General features: G+C 43.5%; 1 protein-coding gene across 1 annotated transcript; it reads right to left on the reverse strand.

Annotated features, from left to right (window-relative positions):
* Window positions 1–304: 304 nt before the first annotated feature.
* On the reverse strand, window positions 305–21,323 carry LOC109874814 (probable methyltransferase-like protein 15). Its single transcript, XM_020466822.2, has 6 exons — window positions 21,279–21,323; window positions 20,930–21,160; window positions 17,781–17,977; window positions 9,359–9,550; window positions 7,350–7,528; window positions 305–2,503 (listed from the first exon to the last, which is right to left on the reverse strand). The coding sequence occupies exons 1-6, from the start codon at window positions 21,321–21,323 to the stop codon at window positions 2,070–2,072; spliced, it is 1,278 nt and encodes a 425-aa protein (XP_020322411.2). The 3' UTR covers window positions 305–2,069.
* Window positions 21,324–22,998: the final 1,675 nt, after the last annotated feature.

The raw sequence follows: 22,998 nt of genomic DNA on the forward strand, positions 1-22,998 counted from the left end.
TGAAGGAGCTGGAGCAGTTTTGCCATGAAAAATGGGCAAAATACCAGTGGTTAGATGTGCCAAGCTTATAGAGACATACCCCAAGAGACTTGCAGCTGTAATTGCTGCAAAAGGTGGCTCTACAAAGTATTGCCTTTGGGGGGGTGAAAAGTTATGCACGCTCAAGTTTTTAGTTTGTCTTATTTCTTGTATGTTTCACACCAAAAAATATTTTGCATCTTCAAAGCGGTAGACATGTTGTGTAAATGAAATGATATAACCCCACCCCCCCAAAAAACATTTTAATTCCAGGTTGTAAGGCAACAAAATAGGAAAAATGTCAAGGGGGGCGAATACTTTCACAAGCCACTGTAGGTAATTACAAAAGACATGTTGATAGATTTGAGTGTAAAGAAGAATGTGGAATTTGCAACGTGTTTAGGAGGGGTCATTCCTAGTAAAAGACAAAAGGTGACACAGGTTATGAGAAATGGGGAGAAACTACGCTAAGTTTGTTAAATTGGTTAAAGTTAGACAAACTTTGGAGAACTGAAGAAAGCTTTAATTTGGTCAGGTGGCAGAGAGGGTGTACAGGAAGGAAAAGGCAGATGATGTGTACAGGTGCTGGCGGATATCTAGAGAAGAATTTATGGTTGGAATTGTAAACCAGTTGCACGATTATATTGTGGTCATCAAAGGGAAAGAGTCACATTTTGAGTTTTAAATTCAGATTCCACACACCAGGTGTTCCACGTCTGAATCATTCCTGATTAGAGGGGAGGAATGGGGGTCTACAGAGTAAGGGGCTTAGAACCCTTGGACCATCCATTAAAGAACAGATCAAACAGAATTACCATTCTTATTTCAAATTGAATTCAAATAACCATGACGACTGTGTGACGTCGACTGACCTCAAAGGGAGGGGCGTAAAAATTCTACATACGGCATCGTTTCGCAGATATTTTAAAACAGCAAACACATTTAGACACAGTTAAATGTTACTTGTGCTGTTTAGTTTCCAAGGTAACAAGAAGTGTATATTTAGAGTGTACAGAATGAGGCAGAGGGGAAGAAAAGTGTTGATCCTCTTGATGGAGCAATTACAAATAGACAAAGTCCAATAGCACAGATCAAAACACCTCATCTGTTAACAGTTGGAGGAGAAGGCTCATGAACGAAACAGTCATCCTCTCATTCACCGCCACTTGTGACACTTGAGTCACTTGGTATTTAAAGACATTACTGATTCGTGCAGTGCAGTACACATTCAGCCAAAACTACCAAGGTAGTTGTCATCTCATTGCTGGAGTATACAGACATCCGTGAGGGAGGTTAGTGCCTACATCCGTTGATCTGGATACTCATCAGTCGGTTGGAGGCAACATTGTTCTGATTAATTAATTAGTCAAGAGAGCAAAGACATTATGGGTTCAGCCAACGGGGAGAACTGAGGAAACTAAGAATTCAAGGCAGAACTGTTACTGTATGCAACTGTGTCAGCTCAGCCATAAAGTAATGCAGTACAAATTGAGTGAGTGAGAGAGTGAGAGAGACGTTTTGTCTTCCGTGTCTCTGGCTTCAGCCTAGGTTGAAGATACCCAGATTAGAATCTTTTGAAAAATAAACAGATTCATGGGACAAGCGCCAGTGCTAACTAGCATAGCTGGCCCCTTTGCTTTTCTAATTCTTTCTCATTTATGCAAAGAGTTATGGGATATTAGAATCCTTGTCTTAACCTTTGATATCTTCAACTTAGGCTACAGCACAATTGTGTTTCCTATATTCAAGTAGTGTACACAAGTCACTTAAACTAAATTAAATAAATACTCAATAGCAACACACAGTATAATATTAACTAAGGAGCACATGCCTACATGGATTGTTGACTGTTAGTGCATGCCAGTTAAATACCAGTCAGCCTCAGCGTTCCACCATTAACAAGGCACTTGTTCTGCATGTCACCCGACCGACACCAGTGAGACTGTGCCTGGATATGATCAGTATGGTCGTGTCTGACGAAGACCAGCCTGGTGGTTCTGTAGTCTAGTTAAACATTTAATTGGTGCAGGTTGAGGCCAAGTTCCAGAGGGTTATTGTTTGAATGCTGCCCTGAGTTTGGCTGAGCATCCCCGTGGGTTCTCCAGTACGTCTTCTGCCTGTGGCATCAGCACCCCTCTCTGCAGGTCAACCCAGTGACCACTGTTCTTTTCCCCACCCTTCTCTTCTTCCTCCTCCTCTTCCTCCCATCGCTGGACTCTCTGACGGACACTCCGACGGGGTGGGGAACCTACATCCTCTCCATGGAGAAAACGCTTTACCAAGCGGTCCTCTAGTGAATGGAAGGTCAGCACACAGAGGCGGCCACCAGGTTTAAGCACTGTCTGAGCAGTGCAGAGTCCAGCATGCAGGTCATTCAGCTCATCTTTGACAAACATATGCAGCGCCTGAAATGTCTTGGTGGCAACGTGTGAGGGTCGCTGAAGCCAATCTTTGCGGGCATAGAGAGCGCTGGCTGCAAAAGACCCTAGAGGCAAAGAAATGCTTTTATTTTAAATAAATCAAACAAATGACATGAAGCATTTATATAGCGCAGGAAGCATGTTATTCACCTGGAGAGCAGCATACCTGAAATGTTTCACATTCAATCCAGGAGACTCAACAGACCAGAACAGAATTCTTACAGCTCTCTAATGACTCTTAGTTTTTAACCTCCCAGTCTGAATAAGCCCCAATCATAGACACATTTTCCCATATCCTGTCCAGGCTGCAGCTTTAATATGTGATTGACAATGACAGTAAGTAAAACCTGTAAATAAACAGGTGCTTGTGATAATACTTGAAAATGAAGTTGTGCTTCTCTTTCAGATGACTCTCTCTTCATCCCCCCATTGCTAGCAAATACCCTATAATGGTTGCCTTTGCTTGTGTGGTTTGATGACACCGTGTTCAGACAGACTGTGTTCAAGTAAGCTCAGATGGTCATGTTTGCATTTGGTACTGTGAGAAGTGCCACAAAACAATCTGTGCTGGGTGAAGAGCACGACCACTCCTCCCTGCTCCCTGGCACTGATTGACAGACAAGGGGTCCAGACTGCAGTGCCTTCCTGGCTGCTGAAGCGCTGCTCTGTTTCCTATCTGGAGCTTTGGTGTCTCCTGTCCAGAGTAGTGCCAGCATTGACGTAGAACCCAGCCCATGTGTGTACGTGAGAGGAGAAGAGAGAGAGAGCGAGAGAAAAAGAGAGAGAGCGAGCAAGAGGGGGAGGGAGAAAGAGACAGGGAGAGAGAGAAAGAGAGAGAGAGAGAGAGAAGGGGAGAAAGGGAGAGAGAGCAGTGTGGCATTTCTCTCCTCTGGCGTTCAACAGCACTGACTGTGAGTCACCCAGCAATCAATAGAAAACCTGCGCTGCGGCCGTGGCCCAGTTTCACCAAGTTGTGCTCTCTCTCTCTAATTCATCTTTCAAGGGTCCCACAGCTAGAGTGCACGAGAAAAAAATAAGCAAAGATGCCACAAAGCAGCAGACTGGGAAAGCTAACAGAAATCTAGATATATCCAAACAATCTCACTGATCAACTGAACAGGCTGAACAAATAGCATTGCCAAACAGACACCAAATCCTCCAGACCTGTTGGAGGCAGCGGAGTTCTGAAACCCCTCTGAGATGTGGTGGTTATTCCCATTTTATAAGACCGATCACTTTGTCTTCATCGCTAATGGATAAATAATATTCTCCAAAAACTTTTGTCTAATGTTTTTCGCTACAACCCTGACAAAAAATCTGGAAGAATGCCCAAAAAACGTAATTATTAACTAAGAATTTAGTCTAAGAAACATAAGAACGCCCTTGTTTGAATACATTTCTTCTGCAGGTGATGTTACCCCTGGTGATTGTCTGGTCCGAAGGCTGACGTGATGGACTCTGTCTTGCTATGAAATGAAAGGGTATCGCTGAGCTGTACATGTTCTTCTCCATCTAATTTGTTTCTATAAAGAGGGTCAGGGAAAGACATTCACTTCACAATCATATTACAGCAATTACTTCTCCATAAGGACAGTACTGCACTGTGGAACAACACGCTACTAATGATAAGGGATCCAAAGTACATGGCTTCCTTTGGAGTCCTGGAAGAACCATTCCTAGGCAGCCATACGCTTCTTGTTTATGCACCAGAGTATTTCAGACTGATGCTTGATTATTAGTTCATAAATCCTGTCTTCTATAAAGCAGTGAGGCACTTGAGGATGTATTACATCATTAATATTGTCAGGGCTTGAGGCATGAGTGCAACGGACTGCTAGTGAACTCTCCATGGAGCTTGGGCTTGTGCCGTGGTGATTATTCGTTTCTGTGAGCTGAAAACACCGCCTCATTCACGGTCTGTGGTTAGTGAAACACCACCGCCAAATGTCACCAAGTTGCAGACACCATGACGAGGATAGAAAACATTCTCTCAACTGGACAACACAGCGTTGCAATTCTAAGGGCAGTTCATTTATAATTGAAGAAAACTAGGGTGTCCATTTAGCTGGGCAAACTTCACACTGACACAATGCATTTATTGCGAGGCAAACAACCATTACTAACCGCATCCGTCACGTGAGTGAATGTTGGGTTGAAAGGCCACACACTCCTACAACAGTCAATCATGTTATCCTCACTAGCTGTGTCCATCACCATATCAAGGATGTGCCTGTTCACTCTGCTGCGTTAACTCTCAACAACTTGAGTCCATTTGAGATGCATTTCCCAAGAGGAAGCCAGTGGGACCCATGCACTCTCGATGTTTAGTGGTTGGATGCACCACTCTGACCCACTGAATAACAGAGCCTATATGGCAGGGGTAGGCAACTAGATTAATCCGCAGCCCTATTTTTGTCGGAGCGGATGATCAGTGGGCCAGAACATAATTATAATAATTTTTACACTGCAAATTGACCACATCTTAGCCTAAAAAGAGATTGTATTTGAAAATAACAATCATTTCATACCTTGATTACAATGAGACATGATGACATGTATTTTTTATTAAATGTATTCAATTAAACACATTTTTAGCTAAATTCCTGGATTTTATGTTCTTATTTGACGAAAAAACGTGTTTCTGACCCCTGCTATATGGGCTAAATGGATTGCTCTCCATAATAATATGTCAGCAGTTCTTAAAAAATATATGTATACTTAAATGAGGGAAAACATTTTAGGGGCCTCAGTCAGCCACAGCTGTGTGGGTTTACACAAAGGAAGGAAGAGAGAGACAAGGGGATGTATGGAGGGAGGGAGTGAGGGGGGGGAGCAAAAGGCTCCCAAGGCACCTGTCATTATGGTGTCTCAACACCTTCAACAACCCAACCACCACTGCTTAATTTGTAACAAAATAGATGCTGGGGTGCAAGCGAGAGGGGGTAGGGAGGGCTCATTAAGCATTACTGTTGACTCTGGGAGGAATGGGGGAGGGGGACAATTGGCATAGAATTAATATATTGGAGCCACAACTGAAGCAAAACTGCATGATTGTGTTATGCAAATGTATGTAAGCTAAACACACTAAATGAATCCTAATAGTCTACTATTTGATTTGTTAGTGGATTGTTGCTTTTGTTCATCACATATCAATTTATATAAACTATGGGTTGGTTAAGTCATATTTATTTGACTGGTTTGTCTATTTCTGTGGTGTTTTTCCCCTCATGAAATCAGATCCATGTCCTTTAGCTAGCTCTGCTAAAGAGGTATATAAACAGATGAATCAAATTCAAAAACATTTCAGAATTACATTCAGTATATTCAACTAAATGACTCTACTGAGCTGCAGAGCTACTACTCCCCATAGAAGTGCTGCAGGGCTACAACTCCGTATAGAAGAGCTGCAGGGCTACTACTTCTTATAGAAGAGCTGCAGGGCTACTACTCCTTATAGAAGAGCTGCAGAGCTACTACTCCCCATAGAAGTGCTGCAGGGCTACAACTCCGTATAGAAGAGCTGCAGGGCTACTACTCCTTATAGAAGAGCTGCAGGGCTACTACTCCTTATAGAAGAGCTGCAGAGCTACTACTCCTTATAGAAGAGCTGCAGGGCTACTACTCCTTATAGAAGAGCTGCAGAGCTACTACTCCTTATAGAAGAGCTGCAGGGCTACTACTCCTTATAGAAGAGCTACAGGGCTACTACTCCTTATAGAAGAGCTGCAGAGCTACTACTCCTTATAGAAGAGCTGCAGGGCTACTACTCCTTATAGAAGAGCTACAGGGCTACTACTCCTTATAGAAGAGCTGCAGGGCTACTACTCCTTATAGAAGAGCTGCAGGGCTACTAGTCCTTATAGAAGAGCTACAGGGCTACTACTCCGTATAGCAGAGCTGCAGGGCTACTACTCCTTATAGAAAGAATGCAGGACTACTACTCCTTATAGAAGAGCTGCAGGGCTGTTGGTAGCAAACACAGTTTTGAGCCCTGGCTCAAAATAAGCTCTGCACCCCAACATGGCTAAACAGTCTGGAAAGCTTCCTGCCACTGTAGTCTATGGGGCTTAAGAGATCTGCATCCTGATCTAAGTGTGCCTACAAAAAGGTAGAGAGATGGAGAGAGAAAAAGAAAGACCCATCCAATAAACCTATAGCACACTATAATTTCGGTCCTGAACACCCCCAACCATTGCGCTACAAAGTGTGCCCCCTTACACAAATACAACCTCCCCTCCCCTCCACCCACATGGCATTCTTCCCTAGGCAACGGTGTCACCAGCAGCCTAGCTGACCCCCTGGGACCCACATGAGTCAGGACCTCTTGGATTGATTGGAATAAAGATTGCTGGTGACTCGCTCTGCTCTTCAAAAGAGATCAAACAACTGTCCTCCCTCACACCTGTTCTCCCTGTGTGACGCACGTAGCGCCTAGCTCCGTAACAGCCATTGAGAAGATCTCTCTGTAGAGATCTCAGAGGGAGGCAAAAATGCATAAAAAATTATGATCCATCCTCAATCTGTGCATGAGTGTGTGTGCATGTGTGTGAACGAGATGGGCTGGGGGATGGGCATAAAATGAGGTAGGGTGGGAAACAAAATCAAAAGCAACAAAGGGGAGGAGGAAGACGGGAGGGAAGAGAGAACGGGGGGCTCGTGTGAAAAAGAGAAGTTGTCACTCTCTTGTCAGAGCGGCAGCCGCACCCTACGCCAGACGCATCTCTCTCCTCCTTATTAATAGTAATCTCATAAGGAAATGGGTGCGTGAGACATCCAAAACACAGACAGGAGAGGATGAAGCCATTGTGATTTTTCCCCAGACAAATAGGTCCCACAGGAAGACGGGGGCTTAATTTTTCCCTACCGTTTCTACCCTGAGCCTCTAAAACAATGTAGGGAATTGGGGGGTACCTGCCACCACGCTGGCCAGCTGCTGTGTCCGGGTGATGGGGTACACACTGCGTGCCTCCACCATGGCCGAGGCTATTTTCCTGGTGTGCCTTTCCTCCCCATAGGCAGTGAGGATGGACGCAAGAACCTGTTGATCTAAGGCGTTCACAACGTCAGCGGCGCAGGGCATGTCGGGGTACCTACGCACAAAGAAGAGCCTGTTGATCTAAGGCGTTCACAACGTCAGCGGCGCAGGGCATGTCGGGGTACCTACGCACAAAGAAGAGCCTGTTGATCTAAGGCATTCACAACGTCAGCGGCGCAGGGCATGTCGGGGTACCTACGCACAAAGAAGAGCCTGTTGATCTAAGGCGTTCACAACGTCAGCGGCGCAGGGCATGTCGGGGTACCTACGCACAAAGAAGAGCCTGTTGATCTAAGGCGTTCACAACGTCAGCGGCGCAGTGCATGTCGGGGTACCTACGCACAAAGAAGAGCCTGTTGATCTAAGGCGTTCACAACGTCAGCAGCGCAGGGCATGTCGGGGTACCTACGCACAAAGAAGAGCCCAATTAGGCTGCTTGACGTCACATCCTTGCTGACAGCGGCGAAGCCTGACATATCTCAGACACAGCTGAAAACCTCTGTGGCTAACAAGAGCGATGTAGCCAGCGGCAGAGCCGTATCTCTATATTTGCCAGTTCATTTGTCTCCATTCACTCATTGACAGGTTCTCGGTACATCTCGTTAGAGAAACATAATTAGTGTGGATAAAATACATAACTACAACAATAATAACTACAACAAAGTGTTGGGAGGGCAAGGCATGTAATGCTTTAGATGAATAACGTGCCAGTGATCATACATGTCATGTGTCGTTTTAGTTGGTGCTGGAAAACAAATGCAAAAGGTTATGTCAGAGGAAAAATCAACGCTGACCTCTGCATGTTAAAATTCCACATACGTCTAAACAGATTTGAATGCATAGAAAAGGAGCAGGCACACAAACATCACCTGTACAGTAGACCTTGAAATAGACAGTGTAGACTACTATCTATAAACTTGAGATCTGCCATATGAACAATTATTTAAAGGGGTTCATTGGTCATTTCAACTAGGATAACAGAACGAGGGTAATATAATATAAATATATATTTTTAATGATTACAATAAAATGCCTTAATGAGTTTAATACAATTGTCATACCTTATCATAACCTAAAAACAAAATATATTTTGCTCCATGTCTGTCTATGTTGTCATAAGAGACTTTAAAATATGTAGCTTCAAATGGTGTTTAAAATACATTGCCTACGAGGTTCCTCAAATGGGGCAAAAATAAACCACATAATTGACCAAGATGGGTTTTTACAGTGTAAATGGGAGGTAAAGATAAAGAACAGATCTAAGCCCTTATATATTGTTCATCTACCACAGCAAGAGTGACTCATTCCTTCATCGAACACTAACATGATATACTAGTTCATGAAACACTCTGCTTTGCTATTGTGAGATGTATCGATGATTTTCATTTTGCTGCTGTAAGGGTTGGCTGATGCTGCGGAATCCTACTGATTATACAATAACAATTGCCGTTCCTTTCCACAGAAACATAATACCTGTCAATTTGAAAAGCTCATGTCAAATCACTGTTAAAGTCCTCGAAGGCAAGGATAGATTGATAGACTACAAATTCCAGGCCTTATGAGTGCTCAATGTGCATATATATATATATAATTAATAATTTTCATTATATATATACACATCTATGGGAATAAATTGTTGACCCAATTGACTTTCCTCTCATGACAGAAGCAGGCAAATAAAATTGCCACCAGATTATAACATTTCCCAGCATGCAGTAGGAAGGAGACGCCGTATGTGTGTTGAGGAACACATACTATGTTAGAGTAATCTGGGCTGAAGGTAGTTCAATGTATCCTCCAGACACATAGGCCTATATCATTACTATTCACTGATACTACCGTATAATACATAGTGATGGACATCAAATTACAATAATGCTTCCACCTATCTGCATCCATCCTCATGTCCAGAGGGCCATCCTTACTGAGGGAGAAGCCTCTCTCGGGACAGTCCATCTGCATGAAGGAGCAGCCAGCATCCAGAAGAACAGCATCCACACTACCTGGCTGCAACCTCAGTCTAGACAGCAGGGCTCCCAGCTCACTGAAACGCCCGAGCAACGGGTGCACCCGGCCACTGGGGGAGGGAGGGTGGGGGGGGGGGGGGGAGAAAACCTTTAATCAGATAATTAAATGTCAGGAAAGAGACATGGAGAAATGAGTACAGATTATGTAAACACATTCAACACAGGTCAGAAATACTGTACAAGAATTTGTACAAGAACTCCTGTTGACACTTCCTGTTTGTTATGAATGCTAATGAGACAAATAAAAAGCACTATATGACAACCACTTTAAGCAAAAGTGGTTGTCAGAAAAAGTAACCTTTTCCTTGCTGTTCAACACCTGTCTCCTCTGGACCCCATCCCCATGCAAATCCTTCCTGTACAACACACAGCACTGTACAAGACACAGCCTCCTGCCTCAACACACACACAGCCCTGTACAAGACACAGACTCCTGCCTCAACACACACACAGCCCTGTACAAGACACAGCCTCCTGCCTCAACACACACACAGCCCTGTACAAGACACAGACTCCTGCCTCGACACACAGCCATGTACAAGACACAGCCTCCTGCCTCAACACAGACAGCCCTGTACAAGACACAGCCTCCTGCCTCGACACACACAGCCCTGTACAAGACACAGCCTCCTGCCTCGACACACAGCTCTGTACAAGACACAGCCTCCTGCCTCGACACACAGCCATGTACAAGACACAGCCCCCTGCCTCGACACACAGCCCTGTACAAGACACAGCCCCCTGCCTCGACACAGCCCTGTACAAGACACAGCCCCCTGCCTCGACACACAGCCCTGTACAAGACACAGCCCCCTGCCTCGACACACAGCCATGTACAAGACACAGCCTCCTGCCTCGACACACAGCTCTGTACAAGACACAGCCTCCTGCCTCGACACACAGCCCTGTACAAGACACAGCCTCCTGCAGCACACACAGGTGGTGGGATCTTCCCATCACGGTCATGCATTTTTCATGTAACCTTTGCAGTGAGCACAGAGATGAGGGCTGGTGAGAGCTAGAGGGGCAGCCATAAATCAGCCTGAGGGGCCAACAGGGCCACCCAATACTGGCAGACAGACAGAGACGGGGACTTAGACACCACACCAACCTGACTTATAACATCTTCCACATCTCAGCACCGCAGACAATTGCGATTCCGCCGCATCTAACCTCCTCTAGTCTCCTCTAGTCTCCTCTCAATAGTCTTGTTGAAATGAAATAAAATACCCCCATTGCTGCAATAAAGATATAATAGCAGTGGCCATCTCGATAAGGTCTCTCCCACTAACGGCTTAGCAAGCAGGCCTTGGGGTCCTTGTGTTCATACACCCACTGACGCTTGAGAGACCAAGGGTTGAGTGGAGCATCTCGCCCGCGCTGTCAGGCCAGGGCTTTTCCTTATCATGCTCGAGAAGTTTTTCATTCTTCGCTGCAGTCATTAACATGCTGTAAAATCTATAGCAAGGCATTCTCCACACCCACGTGCTTCACAGACTCGTCCACCCCCTCCCGGTCCCATCTCAACAGAGCAGTGCCCCCAGACAGAGCAACCATGCCTACTGTGTACCAACGCAGTACACAGTAAGACCTTATGTCAATATGCTGAGAATTTATGGCTTCTGCAGCTCATTGGTTTGAGACCATTTTCATCAATCAGGACTCTTGATGTATTTCACTCCCTTCAGAGACTGAAGTCCCCTAAAAAGTTACATTGAGTATAAAATGTAATAAAGTGTAGGAAAACTGAAGGGATATCATATTATCCATACATTGTTTCATGGACATAACATCTACATTTACAAACCTTTGTTATCCCCCTAATTCAATTAAACTTGGTTAACATGGTAAACTATACTGTGTGTGGAGATACATTTAATTTCATCCAGGTAGTTGACTTGTTCAAATGCATCGTAAGGTTTAATCATAAACTTGGTTTGGTACAGATGGTGTCATGTCAATTCTTCTAGCCTCCTCCACAAATCTTATATTGTCTTCAGCAATAAGGCAGGCAGGCAAGGAGAGGAGGTGGATTAAGTAATGAAGAGACAAAGACCCTAACAAACTGTTCTCATAGTAGTTATGGCTAAAACGTGTTGAACTACAAAAGATTATGATGGAGCTTTCTTAGTAAGGGATTTTAATCTATGGATTTTATTCATTGATAATTGCAAGAGATAAGGAAATTGCCCACTTGGCCAGTGTCTCATCATTAGTAACTATTTTTAGTTACTATATTTAAGTTCTGGGTATTTTTTTCTACACACCATCGGAGGCTGTAAGACACAGAAGGATTTAAGAATATGCAAAACAGTTAACGTTTTTTAAATGATTTACTTCTTTATGTGGCTTAGACACGTGGTTGGATATATACATTCCTTATGTAAGGTGTTATATTATTAAACATGCCCAGTTTCAGTAGTGTGTGCATGTGTGTGTGGTCCAAGTATAGGCTTCTAATTGCTTTAGAGAACTGATCTATATGTAGTTATGCAACCCACAACATTAACATCATTCTTAACTTATAACTGAATAAAAGGTTAGTTGGTGTTTTAAATGTCATCTCCCCTGGTCCACCTACAACATGTTAAATGATTGAAGAGAAGGCCACATTGGGGCATATGGTGGATTGAATGACCTTAAGTAATGCTGGGGGATGCCCTGCCCTGCTGAGTGAGGTAACAGGGCTCTAGGCAGGGAAACCTTGTTAAAAAAATAAAATGATGAACTGGTTATTGTTACAACCACTCTTCTTCACGTGCATGTGTCAAACTAGGGCCAGTAGGGACACTCTTCCCTCTGCACAAGGTAGACCCCAATGCCCCAGGGTGGTGACTGGGGATACTGTCCGGAAGGTTGCAAGTTCAAACCCCCGAGCTGACTAGGTAAAAATCTGTCGTTCTGCCCCTGAACAGGCAGTTAAACCCACTGTTCCTAGGCCGTCATTGAAAATAAGAATTCGTTCTTAACTGACTTGTCTAGTTAAATAAAGGTAAAATAAAAAAATAAAACACTGAGGTCCTGCCTGTCTGTAGTCACTACAACTTCCATGTCACGTTAAAAGGGGTTTGGGAACTTATTTCACTTTAAGTTCCATTAGGGTCTTCAGGAAGTGTCAAGATTGGCCACTAAACGACGTAACTTCCGTCTTTCAAAAATCAAATCAAATCAAATGTATTTATATAGCCCTTCGTACATCAGCTGATATCTCAAAGTGCTGTACAGAAACCCAGCCTAAAACCCCAAACAGCAAGCAATGCAGGTGTAGAAGCACGGTGGCTAGGAAAAACTCCCTAGAAAGGCCAATACCTAGGAAGAAACCTAGAGAGGAACCAGGCTATGTGGGGTGGCCAGTCCTCTTCTGGCTGTGCCGGGTGGAGATTATAACAGAACATGGCCAAGATGTTCAAATGTTCATAAATGACCAGCATGGTCGAATAATAATAAGGCAGAACAGTTGAAACTGGAGCAGCAGCACAGTCAGGTGGAAGTTGAAACTGGAGCAGCAGCATGGCCAGGTGGACTGGGGACAGCAAGGAGTCATCATGTCAGGTAGTCCTGGGGCATGGTCCTAGGGCTCAGGTCAGTTGAAACTGGAACAGCAGCAAAAATAACACCCTATTCCAATTTCTGGCATAAGTGCTCAGCCTGCATCTATTTTTGCAACTCAGTTTGCTCCAGAAAATGTCCCCAGTTGTCCACAACTGTTAAAAAGAAAGCCCTTCCCCTGTCTGTGTACTGTAGGCCCATCCTGGAAGTAAGTATTGTTGGTAGTATTGGTGCCCTGGAGCAGGACCTTATATGGCTCCCAGGGCAGTATTGAGTAGCATGGATGAAAGGTGCCCAGAGTAAATGGCCTGCTCCTCAGTCCCAGTTGCTAATATATGCATAGTATTATTAGTATTGTATAGAAAACACTCTGAAGTTTCTAAAACAGTTTGAATGATATCTGTGAGTATAACAGAACTCACATGGCAGGCAAAAACATGAGAAGAAATCCAAACAGGATGTGGGAAATCTGAGGTTGGTCGATTTTCAACCCAGCCCCTATTGAATACCCAGTGGGATATTGGTTATGTTGCACTTCCTAAAGCTTCCACTAGATGTCAACCGTCTTTAGAAACTTGAATGAGGCTTCTACTGTGATGTGGGGCCGGATGAGAGCTCTGAGTCAGTGGTCTGGCAGAGAGCCAGGTCCTGGTCTCGCGCATTTCACATGATACGACCTGCGTTCCATGGCTTTTCTACAGACAATGGAATTCTCCGGGTTGGAACGTTATTGAAGATTTATGATAAAAACATCCTAAAGATTGATTCTATACTTAGTTTGAAATGTTTCTACAACCTGTAATATAACTTTTTGAAGTTTTCGTCCAACGTTCGGCTGGACCTGCACGAGCGTTTGGATTTGTGTACTAAACGCGCTAACAAAAGTAGCTACTTGGACATAAATAATGGACATTATCGAACAAAACAAACTCGGAGTGCATTCCTGGGAGTGCATTCTGATGAAGATCATCAAAAGGTAAGGGAATATTTATAATGTTATTTCTGATTTCTGTTGACTCCAACATGGCGGATATATTTTTTTTTCTGAGTGCCGTCTCAGATTATTGCATGGTTTGCTTTTTCCGTAAAGTTTTTTAAAAATCTGACACCGCAGTTGCATTAAGGAGAGGTATATCTTTATTTCCATATCTAACAATTGTATTTATCGACATTTAGAATGAGTATGTCTGTAAAATGATGTGGCTCTCTGCAATATCACTGGATGTTTTTGGAACTAGTGAACGTAACGCGCCAATGAATACTGAGATAATTTTTTATATAAATATGAACTTTATCAAAGAAAACATACATGTATTGTGTAACATGAAGTCCTATGAGTGTCATCTGATGAAGATCACAGGTTAGTGATGAATTTTATCTCTATTTGTGCTTTTTGTGACTCCTCTCTTCAGCTGGAAAAATGGCTGAATTTTTCTGTGAGTTGGTAGTGACCTAGCATAATCATTTGTGGTGCTTTCGCTGTAAAGCCTATTTGAAAGAGGACACTGTGGTGGGATTATCAACAAGATTACCTTTCAAATGGTATAAGATGTATGTTTGAGGAATTTTAATTATGAGATTTCTGTTGTTTTGAATTTGGCACCCAGCACTTTCACTGGCTGTTGTCATATCGATCCCGTCAACGGGATTGCAGCCCTAAGAAGTTTTAATAAAGGAACAGAGCTTTGAGCTGCTGCAGTCTTCTTCATATGAATGTCTATCACCTGTTTATCTGGGTTTGAAGTAGAGCAGATAAGGGTTTGCCTACACATATTCCTCTGTTGGTTTGGTCATATTTTAAGCGCTTCCTCTGACGGATGACACTGATGTACAGGATGGATGTACTGTGTAAAGATCGTGTCCTTTGTTTTCCATTTTCATGACTGTAAACTGAACACATTACACAAAAATGCACTATATTCAGCAGCACTTGAAAACACACATCTGCAGATGCCATTCCCCTCCCAACGCCCCATTTTGAGGTAAAAGTGCCAGGAGTCCTCACTGTTGAGTGCTAAGTGTGTGTGTGTTGTTGTTGTTGTGTGTGTTTGTGTGTGTGTCCAACATGACGCGCTGCCTCTCCACAAATCAAGCCTGAAATATTCCCCAGTGCTGACCTGCTCAGCTCCTCTACCTGCGTCACTAAGGCCTAAGACAAGATGCTGATTGATTGCTTTCAGCAGGGGAGCAGTGATGAAAATATCTACAGGACATGAAAAAAGAACACACACAAAGTACCACTGGCGAAAGATGCGTTGTGTTTGGTTTGGAATGTGAACTTAAGCAACCTCAACTCTAAGTTTAAACTAAACTTAAAAATAAACAAATGTAGCATGTATGTGTTTAAGATGTAAGCCTAAGACTAAAGAGAGTTAGAGCTACGTAGATTCTCAGTAGAGTGCCACAACTAATGTCGTTTCCCCTTTCTTCTCCCTGGTAGGCCTGTTCACTAGATTTCACCCTAGGAGAGTGGAATGGTGTCTATAGTAAACACAATACATCAGGTTTCTTGCTAAATGCTAATCACCCCATGCAAATCAATGACATGCAGACACCAATCACTAGTAATTTACTTTCTCTTTTTGTTAATTTTCTACTTTCTACTAAAGTTGCACACACATAAAGCCCCCTGTACGTAAGTAATAGCAATAAGAAAGATATCTCTGGTAATAGACTAGTACGTAGAATCTCCACAATATTGTCACACTCAGTCACACTTAGAGAATTAAGTCTCAACATTAGGGCCTGGACAATAACAGATACTCGTTAGTGTCGTCGCAAGGAAACAAAACACAAAGCGGATTTACCTTCTTTAGGAAAGCAGCCCTAATATGTTGGAAACAAACATCACGATGTCATTCAGAGTTACATGTATTGATTTTCCAAGCTATAGCACACACTATTTCACATACAGCAGGTTTATAAAAGGACCAAAGACTGATCTGCTTCGCGTTTTCATTTTTGGCAAGGAAAAAAATATTTACTACACTGGTATCGTCCTGGGCCTTCTTTCATTTTGATTTTGGCACAAATGAAAATGTGCCACTGATTTGTCCATTGATTGATGTTTCAGCATTGAGCTGGAATCTGAAGCAAATTGAAGCTGGTTAGCTTTAGAAAACCAGCTTCCTTCGTAGGATACCCCTCAGACCACTGCAACCAACGTGAAAGTTGTCAGGGCGTCTACTACGCTAGAAAATCTAGCTCTGGGCTCTAATCTAAGCAATTACATAAGTGCAGATTCACATCGCTCTTCAATAGTTTGCATCAAGGCTGTACTTTTTGCAAGGCAAAAGAGAAGTGAAATCAGTGAGGATAGAAATACGGGAGAGAGAGAAGAGAACGCTCTCCAGCCCTGTTGTGTGGAGGCATTACGTGGGCTGCAAGGGTCTTTTATACAGGCTTCCAATAATATTAGCTAATTGCTAGATTTCTCTGGCTTCTTTCAACTCACATCGTGAGTGGGTTTGGAAGGGTTTATAGCTGGGATATATTGCTGCTGACAGAATGGCGTACTCTGATTTTCTCTCTTCCATCTCATCCCCCTCTCATAGGCGCGTTGGTGTAGCAGACATTCCCCCCCGAGAGAGGTTTCCCCGGAATCTACGTAAAAGGATTCCTACCCACGCCATGGTCTTAGGAACATCTCATTTTCATCCTCCCTCATGCGCTCTCGCTCGCTCTCGCACACACTCCTTCTCTCCCTCATTAATAAACACAGTGGCACGGTGTCTCCCTCCTCTCTTCGAAGTTTGCTGGGCTCTCCTCTCTCTTTACCTCCCACTCACCACTGACGGAACCTCAGTGGGAGGCAGCATCTCCCTCACACTGGGGCCGTGGGCCTCTGTTCTGACAAATGAGACGCCAGGCCCACCAGCTAAGCGTGGGGGGACTGGGTTTAAGTCTCCCTGACACAATGGATGTGGATGGTTTGTGAAACGAGGGGCTTTAGCAGCAGTTACTCAGTGATTCATTTTCTTTCAGGGTTGGAAGGTTGGCAGGGAGGTGGAGAGGGTTGGGAGCTGGGATGCAAAAGACTGTATCATGATCTAGCTAACCTTCAATCCAAACTATGATCCATAAATTGTTGACGATATAACTTTGAGGGAAAATAACCCACATAACAGCACTAACAATGCAAGCACATACCAATCACATTCGGCAGTAGAGCAATTGTGAATCAGACTTTATTAGAGTGCCTATTCTGTTTTGTAGTCTCACTTCAAATAACTGCCTCTAAAGTATGTATATATTAATCAGAATGTAAGCAGGTACAGTGAAATTAATTCCATTGTAGGTAGCCTACACATTTAATCATTTTACAATGACTTTTATAGCATATTAAGATGTGTTAAAGGGATACTTTGGGATTTTGGCAATGAGGCCTTTGATCTACTTTCCCAGAGTCAGATCAACTGGCGGATACCATTTGTATGTCTCTGCGTCTAACATACACGTCATTTGTAACTAGTTAGCAACTTCCTTCAAACTCCAAGCAGAGACATAAAAATGGTATCCATAAGCTCATCTGACTCTGGGGAAGAAGAAAGCTCCTCATTGCCAAAATCCAGAAGTATCCCTTTGATGTTCATTGACATTTCTACATGCAGATTACATTTGCAAACAAATGTATTTATATTTGACTTGCAAATCCTTGAAATATGTGACTTAAGTACAATTTGTACCCATATTGTACATACTACTGTAACTATTATAAAAAAAGGCAATCACCTGTGTTCCTTGGCCAGCTGTTGAGCTAAGCTGAATGCTGTGGGGTCTCGGTCTAGGACCACTACTGTCACTTCAGGAGAGGCCCTCAGGATGGCTTTGGTGTGACCTCCACCTCCAAAGCTCAAGTTCAGAAAAACATATGGACACAAACAATAGGCTATATGTAGGCTGATGTCAAGGACAGTGCTTTCAGAGGCCTTACAACGACAACCCTCTATCAATTAGCCTATACAGTGGGGCAAAAAAGTATTTAGTCAGCCACCAATTGTGCAAGTTCTCCCACTTAAAAAGATGAGAGAGGCCTGTAATTTTCATCATAGGTACATTTCAACTATGACAGACAAAATGAGAAAAAAAATCCAGAAAATCACATTGTAGGATTTTTTATGAATTTATTTGCAAATTATGGTGGAAAATAAGTATTTGGTCACCTACAAACAAGCAAGATTTCTGGCTCTCACAGACCTGTAACTTCTTCCTTAAGAGGCTCCTCTGTCCTCCACTCGTTACCTGGATTAATGGCACCTGTTTGAACTTATCAGTATAAAAGACACCTGTCCACAACCTCAAACAGTCACAGTCCAAACTCCACTACGGCCAAGACCAAAGAGCTGTCAAAGGACACCAGAAACAAAATTGTAGACCTGCACCAGGCTGGGAAGACTGAATCTGCAATAGGTAAGCAGCTTGGTTTGAAGAAATCAACTGTGGGAGCAATTATTAGGAAATGGAAGACATACAAGACCACTGATAATCTCCCTCGATCTGGGGCTCCACGCAAGATCTCACCACGTGGGGTCAAAATGATCACAAGAACGGTGAGCAAAAATCCCAGAACCACACAGGGAGACCTAGTGGCAGAGAGCTGGGACCAAAGTAACAAAGCCTACCACCAGTAACACACTACGCCGCCAGGGACTCAAATCCTGCAGTGCCAGACGTGTCCCCCTGCTTAAGCCAGTACATGTCCAGGCCCGTCTGAAGTTTGCTAGAGAGCATTTGGATGATCCAGAAGAAGATTGGGAGAATGTAATATGGTCAGATGAAACCAAGATAGAACTTTTTGGTAAAAACTCAACTCGTCGTGTTTGGAGGACAAAGAATGCTGAGTTGCATCCAAAGAACACCATACCTACTGTGAAGCATGGGGGTGGAAACATCATGCTTTGGGGCTGTTTTTCTGCAAAGGGACCAGGACGACTGATCCGTGTAAAGGAAAGAATGAATGGGGCCATGTATCGTGAGATTTTGAGTGAAAACCTCCTTCCATCAGCAAGGGCATTGAAGATGAAACTTGGCTGGGTCTTTCAGCATGACAATGATCCCAAACACACCGCCCGGGCAATGAAGGAGTGGCTTCGTAAGAAGTCTCCAGATCTCAACTGCATAGAAAATCTTTGGAGGGAGTTGAAAGTCCGTGTTGCCCAGCAACAGCCCCAAAACATCACTGCTCTAGAGGAAATCTGCATGGAGGAATGGGCCAAAATACCAGCAACAGTGTGTGAAAACCTTGTGAAGACTTACAGAAAACGTTTGACCTCTGTCATTGCCAACAAAGGATATATAACAAAGTATTGAGATAAACTTTTTTTAATTACAGGCCTCTCTCATCTTTTTAAGTGGGAGAACTTGCACAATTGGTGGCTGACTAAATACTTTTTTGCCCCACTGTATGTGTCCTGATAAATAAAAATGCCACTGAACAATAAAGACTTATCCCCAATAGTACCTTGTGTAAATATTTACAATTCATTTGACTGCCAATCTCCTTCTGGAGTTATAAGCTCAGCCCCTGCACATACTTTATCACCGCACCATCACTCTCCGCATCATCACTGTGAATGGGGATTGCGGGAAACGGCTGTCTGGGAATGAGCATTTAACTCAACAAATGGTAAAATGGCTGAAAAACTGAGTAAATATGATATTTGTCAAAAGTATTTGTGCCTGTAGAAATTACCCATTGATTATTGCCTGAGAAAATCACTACCTAGTTTTGTAAAAATTACCCATTGATTATTTTCTGAGAAAATCATTACCTAGCTGTTTCTCTACTAACGTTACATAGCCATTTCTCTCTTTTACTTCAGTGGTTTGTAAAATAATTGAGTCATCCAGACATCTTTTTAAAACACCTACAAAGTTATTATTTTCCAGTGAATAAAACACAATGAGCATGAACCAGTTAAGATAACTTATTTATCAAGGTAATTTGCTTATAGATAAGTCGATGTAATGTCTATTCACTTCCCGACTGTATTGGCTCATAGCTACAGTTCCCAGCTTGAATTGAAGACTCTTGGGTATCGGGTTACATATCCACATCCATTAGAGGCTGGGAAGTCCCACCTAAACTTTCATTCGCTGGTCGGACTGTCCGTACATTTTTGGTGTAAGGATAGGTCTCAACCCCATATGCAGCACAGCGTTGGAAAGCTAAAAACCTCCAACATATATAGCAATTAGTTGTTCTATGACAAACACCAGTGTTTTTATAACAAATTATATTTTAAAAAATGAACCATTTGTAGACAGTCGTCATTTGTAATTCATTACAGTAGGACAACATTTAGAGGAGACAAAACCCACTGTACAGGAGGGGAGGAAAGAATGAATCAAGGCAGTGCTGTAAGGACTCCGCATTTTCCCACTAGTTAATTGATGAATTATTACAGTAAAAAGGCAGCTGAAATCTTATAGGATGTCATTTATAAAGTTAATAGTAAATATACAGTGAGAATTGGCATTCTCTCAACCAGCTTCATGAGGTAGTCACCTGGAATGCATTTCAATTAACAGGTGTGCCTTGTTAAAAGTACATTTGTGGAATTTCTTTCTTTCTTAATGCATTTGAGCCAATGTGTTGTGACAAGGTAGGGTTGGTATACATTGAAATGACCGACGCTGTAGTCGAGAAGCAGGTACGGGGAGTAGAACATTTCATGAAACTGACAAAGCACAAGACAGGAACAGCGTCAGCACCCGGGTACACAATGACAATCAACAATCAATGCAGCAGCGGAGAACAGAGATGGGGAACTGACAAATATAGGGGAGGCAATAAACAGGTGATTGAGTCTAAGTGAGTCCAATAATAGGCTGATGCGCATGACAGTAACCCCCTCTAGGGGTGCCACCCAGCGTCCCACCTGGGCGAGCCTAACGGGCCGGATGAGGCACGGGCGCTGAACAAGCCGGCTGGACGTGAAACTCAGACGAACCGGCAGAGGCGTGAGAGCCTGGCAAGCCGGCTGAGGCATGAAGGCCTGTCGATCCCGCGTGGGAGCCTGATGATCCGGTGGAGGCGTAGCAGCCTGACAAACTGGCTGGGCATAAAATCCTGACGGTCCGGCTGAGGCCTGACGTGGGATGGGCGCCTTCTGACCCAACCGGGGAAAGAAACCTCTCGAGCCAGCTAGGGTGTGACAGCCTGATGAGCTGGCTTAGGCACCCCCGGATCCATCAGTGGCGGCCCCCGGACCCAACGTCACCACCAACCGGAAAGCCAGCACTCCCCGATGCTTTGTTTGGTGTCTTCTGCATTCTGTAAGGACCAAAGCTGGAGATGAGAAGCAGGTATAGGGAGTTGAAAATGTAATGAGGAACAGACAGGTAACAGGACAGGAACAGCGTCAGAACACGGGTATTCAAGGACATATGACAATCAATGCAGAAGCAGGGAACAGAGTGGGGAACCAGACAGAAATAGGGAAGGTAATGACAGAGGTGATTGCTGATGGGCGCCTTCCGAACCAACCGGGGCAAGAAACCTCTCGAGCCAGCTAGGGCGTGACAGCCCGATGAGCTGGCTTAGGCACCCCCGGTTCCATTGGTGTCAGGCCCCGGACCCGAGGTCAAACCAACCGGAACGTCGGCACTCCCCGATGCTTTGTATGAAAGCTTCTGCATTGATTGTCTTATGTCCTTGTATACCTGTGTACTGACGCTGTTCCTGTTTTGTTTTATGACTGTTCCTGATTCAATGTTTGACTCCCCGTACCTGCTACTCATTCCCGGAGTCGGTCCTTACAGAATGCAGAAGCCTTCTAAATTTGAGATTTTTGGTTCCAACTGCTGTGTCTTTGTCAGACGCAGAGTAAGTGAACGTATGATCTCCGCATGTGTGGGTCCCACCGTGAAGCATGGAAGAGGTGGTGTGATGGTGCTTTGCTGGTGACAAAGTCTGTGATTTATTTAGAAATTAAGACACACTTAACCAGCATGGCTACCACAGCATTCTGCAGCGCTATGCCATTTCATCCCATCTGGTTTGCACTTAGTGGGCCTATCATTTGTTTTTCAACACACCTCTGGGCTGTGTAAGGGCTATTTGACCAAGGAGAGTGATGGAGTGCTGCATCAGATGACCTGGCCTCCACAATCAACCGACCTCAACCCAATTTGTATTTATTATGGATCCCCATTAGCTGCCAACGCAGCAGCTACTCTTCCTGGGGTCCAGCAAAATTAAGGCAGTTGATACAATTTTAAAAACATTACAATAAATTCACAGATTTCACAACACACTGTGTGCCCTCAGGCCCCTACTCCACCACTACCACATATCTACAGTACTAAATCCATGTGTATGTAAAGTGCGCATGTTATTGGGGTTTGTGTGTATGCATGTGTCTGTGCCAATTGAGATGGTTTGGGATGAGTTGGACTGCAAAGTGAAGGAAAAGCAGCCAACAAGTGCTCAGCATATGAGAAACCCCTTCAAGACTGTTTGAAAAGCATTCCTCATGAAGCTGGTTAAGAGAATGCCAAGAGTGTGCAAAGCTGTCATCAAGGCAAAGGGTGGCGACTTTGAAGAATCTAAAAACTAAAATATATTTTTGATTTGTTTTTACGCTTATTTAGTTACTACATGATTCTATATGTGTTATTTCATAGTTGCGATGCCTTCACTATTATTCTACAATGTAGAAAATAGTAAAAATAAAGAAAAACCCTGGAATGAGTAGGTGTGTCCAAACTTTTTATTTTTTATTCAGGCCCTATTCACCCATTATTCATGAATAGGTTGTTCAAAGCATATTCAATTGTAAAATGTCCTCTATTATGAAAGGTGTACTGCATGTCCTCTATTATGAAAGGTGTACTGCATGTCCTCTATTATGAAAGGTGTACTGCATGTCCTCTATTATGAAAGGTGTACTGCATGTCCTCTATTATGAAAGGTGTACTGCATGTCCTCTATTATGAAAGGTGTACT

This window comes from Oncorhynchus kisutch, linkage group LG3 (assembly GCF_002021735.2).
Source record: "Oncorhynchus kisutch isolate 150728-3 linkage group LG3, Okis_V2, whole genome shotgun sequence".
Lineage (NCBI taxonomy): Eukaryota > Metazoa > Chordata > Actinopteri > Salmoniformes > Salmonidae > Oncorhynchus > Oncorhynchus kisutch.